The 7,500-nt window shown below is 35.4% G+C and overlaps 1 protein-coding gene across 5 annotated transcripts in view; it reads right to left on the bottom strand.

The window, feature by feature from the left end:
• Positions 1 to 7,500, bottom strand: part of LOC129091010 (transcription factor COE3-like) — a 61,263-nt gene that overhangs the window by 3,701 nt on the left and 50,062 nt on the right. For 4 of the 5 annotated variants that reach the window (XM_054598420.1, XM_054598421.1, XM_054598422.1 and 1 more), the window contains 2 exons: positions 526 to 706; positions 265 to 456 (listed from right to left, as the gene is read on the bottom strand). In XM_054598420.1, coding sequence (XP_054454395.1) covers positions 265 to 456; positions 526 to 706 — 373 coding nt within the window. The remainder of the gene's footprint in view (positions 1 to 264; positions 457 to 525; positions 707 to 7,500) is intronic. The other variant, XM_054598424.1, reaches the window with a different exon arrangement.

Raw genomic sequence — 7,500 nt, 5'->3', positions numbered from 1 at the left:
TAGTAGTAGTAGTATTACTGTGTTTTCACTGATCATAGTAGTAGTAGTAGTAGTAGTAGTAGTAGTAGTAGTAGTAGTAGTATTACTGTGTTTTCACTGATCATAGTAGTAGTAGTAGTAGTAGTAGTAGTAGTAGTAGTAGTATTACTGTGTTTTCACTGATCATAGTAGTAGTAGTAGTAGTAGTAGTAGTAGTAGTAGTAGTAGTATTACTGTGTTTTCACTGATCATAGTAGTAGTAGTAGTATTTACCTTGGTACTTACTGCCGTAGGGAGAGTTGGCTGACGACCCGTTGAGGAAGCCGGGAGACGTTGCCACTCCTAAGTTTGTCATGCCGGTGTTGCCGTAGCCGTTCATGCTGTTGCTGACGGTGTTGCCATAGTTACTCTGTTGGGAGCTGGAGCTTGGGACGTATCCCCGCGGCGACACGCTGCTGGTGTTCCGACTGTACCCGACTGGAAGAGGAGGACATCATCACGTTTAATGATACTGCAGTACTACAGTACTGGTAGTACTGGCAGTACTGGTCCTGGTGCTCGTACCTTGTGTTGTGTCGGAGACGTTGACGGCCAGCTGTCCGCTGAAGGAGTTCACTCCCATCATGCCGTGGGAGGCGCTGTTGCCTAGCGACGGGATCTGGTTGTGGTTCCTGGGAACACTGTAGAGAGCTTCGGCGATGTCGGCCGCTCGCTTCAGGATGATCTCCTGTAGAACAAGAAGCACTTCAAGTATTCATGTTGACTTTGTCGGGCAAAGGTCAATTTACTACTACTACTATACTACTCAGTGGTTACCGCGGTGAAGTAATACTTATCTTTATTTTATGTATATTTATATCTATTATCACTAGTGAGGGAAATTCAAAGAGAAGGTAGTCTAAGACAATAATGTTCTTTAGTTTAAAAGATGTTCTTTAGTTTAGTAGATGCTCTTTAGTTTAACAGATGTTCTTTAGTTTAACAGATGTTCTATAGTTTAACAGATGTTCTATAATTTAACAGATGTTCTATAGTTTAACAGATGTTCTATAGTTTAACAGATGTTCTTTAGTTTAACAGATGTTCTTTAGTTTAACAGATGTTCTATAGTTTAATGGATGTTCTTTAGTTTAGTAGATGTTCTTTAGTTTAGTAGATGTTCTTTAGTTTAGTAGATGTTCTTTAGTTTAGTAGATGTTCTTTAGTTTAGTAGATGTTCTTTAGTTTAACAGATTAGTTTAGTAGATGTTCTTTAGTTTAGTAGATGTTCTTTAGTTTAGTAGATGTTCTTTAGTTTAGTAGATGCTCTTTAGTTTAACAGATGTTCTTTAGTTTAGTAGATGTTCTTTAGTTTAGTAGATGTTCTTTAGTTTAGTAGATGTTCTTTAGTTTAGTAGATTTCTTTAGTTTAGTAGATGTTTAGTAGTTTAGTTTAGTAGATGTTCTTTAGTTTAACAGATGTTCTATAGTTTAACAGATGTTCTATAGTTTAGTAGATGTTCTATAGTTTAACAGATGTTCTATAGTTTAGTAGATGCTCTTTAGTTTAGTAGATGCTCTTTAGTTTAGTAGATGTTCTTTAGTTTAGTAGATGTTCTTTAGTTTAGTAGACGTTCTTTAGTTTAGTAGATGTTCTTTAGTTTAGTAGATGTTCTTTAGTTTAGTAGATGTTCTTTAGTTTAGTAGATGTTCTTTAGTTTAGTAGATGTTCTTTAGTTTAACAGAAGTTCTTTTGTTTAGTAGATGTTCTTTAGTTTAGTAGACGTTCTTTAGTTTAGTAGATGTTCTTTAGTTTAGTAGATGTTCTTTAGTTTAGTAGAAGTTCTTTTGTTTAGTAGATGTTCTTTAGTTGAGTGGATGTTCTTTAGTTTAGTAGATGTTCTTTAGTTTAGTAGATGTTCTTTAGTTTAACAGATGTTCTTTAGTTTAGTAGACGTTCTTTAGTTTAGTAGATGTTCTTTAGTTTAGTAGACGTTCTTTAGTTTAGTAGATGTTCTTTAGTTTAGTAGATGTTCTTTAGTTTAGTAGATGTTCTTTAGTTTAGTAGATGTTCTTTAGTTTAGTAAACGTTCTTTAGTTTAGTAGATGTTCTTTAGTTTAGTAGATGCTCTTTAGTTTAGTAGATGTTCTTTAGTTTAGTAGATGTTCTTTAGTTTAGTAGATGTTCTTTAGTTTAGTAGATGTTCTTTAGTTTAGTAGATGTTCTTTAGTTTAGTAGATGTTCTTTAGTTTAGTAGATGTTCTTTTAACAGATGTTTTAGTTTAAGATGTTCTTTAGTTTAGTAGATGCTCTTTAGTTTAGTAGATGTTCTTTAGTTTAGTAGATGCTCTTTAGTTTAGTAGATGTTCTTTAGTTTAGTAGATGTTCTTTAGTTTAACAGATGTTCTATAGTTTAACAGATGTTCTATAGTTTAGTAGATGTTTTAGTTTAGATGTTCTTTAGTTTAGTAGATGCTCTTTAGTTTAGTAGATGCTCTTTAGTTTAGTAGATGTTCTTTAGTTTAGTGGATGTTCTTTAGTTTAGTAGACGTTCTTTAGTTTAGTAGATGTTCTTTAGTTTAGTAGATGTTCTTTAGTTTAGTAGATGTTCTTTAGTTTAGTAGATGTTCTTTAGTTTAGTAGATGTTCTTTAGTTTAGTAGATGTTCTTTAGTTTAGTAGATGTTCTTTAGTTTAGTAGACGTTCTTTAGTTTAGTAGATGTTCTTTAGTTTAGTAGATGCTCTTTAGTTTAACAGAAGTTCTTTTGTTTAGTAGATGTTCTTTAGTTTAGTGGATGTTCTTTAGTTTAGTAGATGTTCTTTAGTTTAGTAGATGTTCTTTAGTTTAACAGATGCTCTTTAGTTTAGTAGACGTTCTTTAGTTTAGTAGATGTTCTTTAGTTTAGTAGACGTTCTTTAGTTTAGTAGATGTTCTTTAGTTTAGTAGATGTTCTTTAGTTTAGTAGATGTTCTTTAGTTTAGTAGATGTTCTTTAGTTTAGTAGACGTTCTTTAGTTTAGTAGATGTTCTTTAGTTTAGTAGATGCTCTTTAGTTTAGTAGATGTTCTTTAGTTTAGTAGATGTTCTTTAATTTAGTAGATGTTCTTTAGTTTAGTAGACGTTCTTTAGTTTAGTAGATGTTCTTTAGTTTAGTGGATGTTCTTTAGTTTAGTAGATGTTCTTTAGTTTAGTAGATGTTCTTTAGTTTAGTAGATGTTCTTTAGTTTAGTAGATGTTCTTTAGTTTAGTAGATGTTCTTTAGTTTAGTAGATGTTCTTTAGTTTAGTAGATGTTCTTTAGTTTAGTAGATGTTCTTTAGTTTAGTAGATGTTCTTTAGTTTAGTAGATGTTCTTTAGTTTAGTAGATGTTCTTTAGTTTAGTAGATGTTCTTTAGTTTAGTAGATGTTCTTTAGTTTAGTAGATGTTCTTTAGTTTAGTAGATGCTCTTTAGTTTAGTAGATGTTCTTTAGTTTAGTAGATGTTCTTTAGTTTAGTAGATGTTCTTTAGTTTAGTAGATGTTCTTTAGTTTAGTAGATGTTCTTTAGTTTAGTAGATGCTCTTTAGTTTAGTAGATGTTCTTTAGTTTAGTAGATGTTCTTTAGTTTAGTAGATGTTCTTTAGTTTAGTAGATGTTCTTTAGTTTAGTAGACGTTCTTTAGTTTAGTAGATGCTCTTTAGTTTAGTAGACGTTCTTTAGTTTAGTAGATGCTCTTTAGTTTAGTAGATGTTCTTTAGTTTAGTAGATGTTCTTTAGTTTAGTAGATGTTCTTTAGTTTAGTAGACGTTCTTTAGTTTACTAGATGTTCTTTAGTTTAACAGATGTTCTTTAGTTTAGTAGATGTTCTTTAGTTTAGTAGATGTTCTTTAGTTTAGTAGATGTTCTTTAGTTTAGTAGATGTTCTTTAGTTTAGTAGATGTTCTTTAGTTTAGTAGATGTTCTTTAGTTTAACAGATGTTCTTTAGTTTAGTAGATGTTCTTTAGTTTAGTAGATGTTCTTTAGTTTAGTAGATGCTCTTTAGTTTAACAGATGTTCTTTAGTTTAACAGATGTTCTATAGTTTCTTTAGTTTAGTTTAACAGATGTTCTATAGTTTAGTAGATGTTCTATAGTTTAACAGATGTTCTATAGTTTAATGGATGTTCTTTAGTTTAGTAGATGCTCTTTAGTTTACTAGATGTTCTTTAGTTTAGTAGATGTTCTTTAGTTTGGTAGATGTTCTTTAGTTTAGTAGATGTTCTTTAGTTTAGTGGATGTTCTTTAGTTTAGTAGATGTTCTTTAGTTTAACAGATGCTCTTTAGTTTAGTAGACGTTCTTTAGTTTAGTAGATGTTCTTTAGTTTAGTAGATGTTCTTTAGTTTAGTAGATGCTCTTTAGTTTAACAGATGTTCTTTAGTTTAGTAGATGTTCTTTAGTTTAGTGGATGTTCTTTAGTTTAGTAGAGATGTTCTTTAGTTTAGTAGATGTTCTTTAGTTTAAGTAGATGCTCTTTAGTTTAGTAGCGTTCTTTAGTTTAGTAGATAGATGTTCTTTAGTTTAGTAGATGTTCTTTAGTTTAGTAGATGTTCTTTAGTTTAGTAGATGTTCTTTAGTTTAGTAGATGTTCTTTAGTTTAGTAGATGTTCTTTAGTTTAGTAGATGTTCTTTAGTTTAGTAGATGTTCTTTAGTTTAGTAGATGTTCTTTAGTTTAGTAGATGTTCTTTAGTTTAGTAGATGTTCTTTAGTTTTAGTTTAGTAGATGTTCTTTAGTTTAGTAGATGTTCTTTAGTTTAGTAGATGTTCTTTAGTTTAGTAGATGTTCTTTAGTTTAGTAGACGTTCTTTAGTTTAGTAGATGTTCTTTAGTTTAGTAGATGTTCTTTAGTTTTTAGTAGATGTTCTTTAGTTTAGTAGATGTTCTTTAGTTTAGTAGATGTTCTTTAGTTTAGTAGATGTTCTTTAGTTTAGTAGATGTTCTTTAGTTTAGTAGATGTTCTTTAGTTTAGTAGATGTTAGTTTTAGATGTTCTTTTTAGTAGATGTTCTTTAGTTTAGTAGACGTTCTTTAGTTTAGTAGATGTTCTTTAGTTTAGTAGATGTTCTTTAGTTTAGTAGATGTTCTTTAGTTTATGTTCTTTAGTTTATGTTCTTTAGTTTAGTAGATGTTCTTTAGTTTAGTAGATGTTCTTTAGTTTAGTAGATGTTCTTTAGTTTAGTAGATGTTCTTTAGTTTAGTAGATGTTCTTTAGTTTAGTAGATGTTTAGTTTTAGATGTTTTAGTTTAGTAGATGTTCTTTAGTTTAGTAGATGTTCTTTAGTTTAGTAGATGTTCTTTAGTTTAGTAGATGTTCTTTAGTTTAGTAGATGTTCTTTAGTTTATGTTCTTTAGTTTAGATGTTCTTTAGTTTAGTGGATGTTCTTTAGTTTAGTAGATGTTCTTTAGTTTAGTAGATGTTCTTACAGATGTTCTTTAGTTTAGTAGATGTTCTTTAGTTTAGTAGATGTTCTTTAGTTTAGTAGATGTTCTTTAGTTTAGTAGATGTTCTTTAGTTTAGTAGATGTTCTTTAGTTTAGTAGATGTTCTTTAGTTTAGTAGATGTTCTTTAGTTTAGTAGACGTTCTTTAGTTTAGTAGATGTTCTTTAGTTTAGTAGATGTTCTTTAGTTTAGTAGATGTTCTTTAGTTTTAGATGTTCTTTAGTTTAGTAGATGTTCTTTAGTTTTAGTTCTTTAGATAGTTCTTTAGTTTAACAGAAGTTCTTTAGTTTAGTAGTTCATTGGTCAAAGGAACAGGAAGCTGAATGATGATGAACTAACATATATTAACCTCTAGAGGAAGTGAGAGCAGGTCGCTACAAGAGTTTCACAATAAAAGCAGACGAGAACAATCTGGCATCAACAGGAAGACTCATCGCTATATTCTCACTGCTCTCACATTTAAAACACACTTTTATTTTAAGTTATCACACACACAAACACACACACACACACACACACACACACACACACAGCGTCTGACCTTAAAACACACACACACACACACACACACACACACACACACACACACACACACACACACACACACACACACACACACACACACTAATGTTGTTATGATTATTACTACAGTTGGATTTACATTCGTTTACAAGCTATTCAAGGTTACTCCTTCACTTACGTAGACCTGAGTCAGTGTGTGTGTGTGTGTGTGTGTGTGTGTGTGTGTGTGTGTGTGTGTGTGTGTGTGTGTGTGTGTGTGTGTGTGTGTGTGTGTGTGTGTGTGTGTGTGTGTGTGTGTGTGTGTGTGTGTGTGTGTGTGTGTGTGTGTGTGTGCTGTGATTATCCGTGTGTTGAGAAGCGTGTCGGAGGACGGAGTGAATATAAAGTGTTTCTGTGTTTCAGGAGGTTCTGAGTCATAAAGCTGCAAAAGTCAGTCTGAAGAAAGTCGACTGTGAACGTGTGATCGATTATTAAATCATCATCTATGAAGAGGAAAGACATTCACAGAGCAACACAAAAATACAAGAGGACAGGTGGACAGGTGGACAGGTGGACAGGAGGACATGTGGACAGGTGGACATGAGGACAGGTGGACAGGAGGACAGGAGGACAGGTGGACAGGTGGACAGGTGGACAGGTGGACAGGAGGACAGGTGGACAGGAGGACATGAGGACAGGTGGACAGGTGGACATGAGGACAGGTGGACAGGAGGACAGGTGGACAGGAGGACATGAGGACAGGTGGACAGGAGGACAGGAGGACAGGTGGACAGGAGGACAGGAGGACAGGAGGACAGGAGGACAGGTGGACATGAGGACAGGTGGACAGGAGGACAGGTGGACAGGAGGACAGGAGGACAGGTGGACAGGAGGACAGGTGGACAGGAGGACAGGAGGTGGACAGGAGGGAGGACAGGTGGACAGGAGGACAGGTGGACAGGTGGACAGGAGGACATGAGGACAGGAGGGAGGACAGGTGGACAGGAGGACAGGAGGACATGAGGACAGGTGGACAGGAGGACAGGAGGACAGGAGGACAGGAGGACAGGTGGACAGGAGGACAGGAGGACAGGAGGACAGGAGGACAGGTGGACAGGAGGACAGGAGGACAGGAGGACAGGAGGACAGGTGGACAGGAGGACAGGAGGACAGGAGGACATGAGGACAGGAGGACAGGTGGACAGGACAGGAGGACAGGAGGACAGGAGGACATGAGGACAGGAGGACAGGAGGACAGGAGGACAGGAGGACAGGAGGACAGGTGGACAGGTGGACAGGAGGACATGAGGACAGGTGGACAGGAGGACAGGAGGACAGGACATGAGGACAGGAGGACAGGACATGAGGACAGGTGGGACAGGTGGACAGGAGGAGGACAGGAGGACAGGAGGACAGGACAGGAGGAGGTGGACAGGTGGGAGGACAGGTGGACAGGAGGACAGGAGGACAGGAGGACAGGAGGACAGGAGGACAGGAGGACAGGTGGACAGGAGGACAGGAGGACAGGAGGACAGGACATGAGGACAGGAGGACATGAGGACAGGAGGACAGGAGGACAGGAGG

Source organism: Anoplopoma fimbria, chromosome 5, assembly GCF_027596085.1.
Source record: "Anoplopoma fimbria isolate UVic2021 breed Golden Eagle Sablefish chromosome 5, Afim_UVic_2022, whole genome shotgun sequence".
NCBI classification, from domain to species: Eukaryota; Metazoa; Chordata; class Actinopteri; order Perciformes; family Anoplopomatidae; genus Anoplopoma; species Anoplopoma fimbria.
The sequence above is the reverse complement of the archived record's forward strand: the minus strand, read 5'-3'. Positions and strand labels throughout refer to the sequence as shown.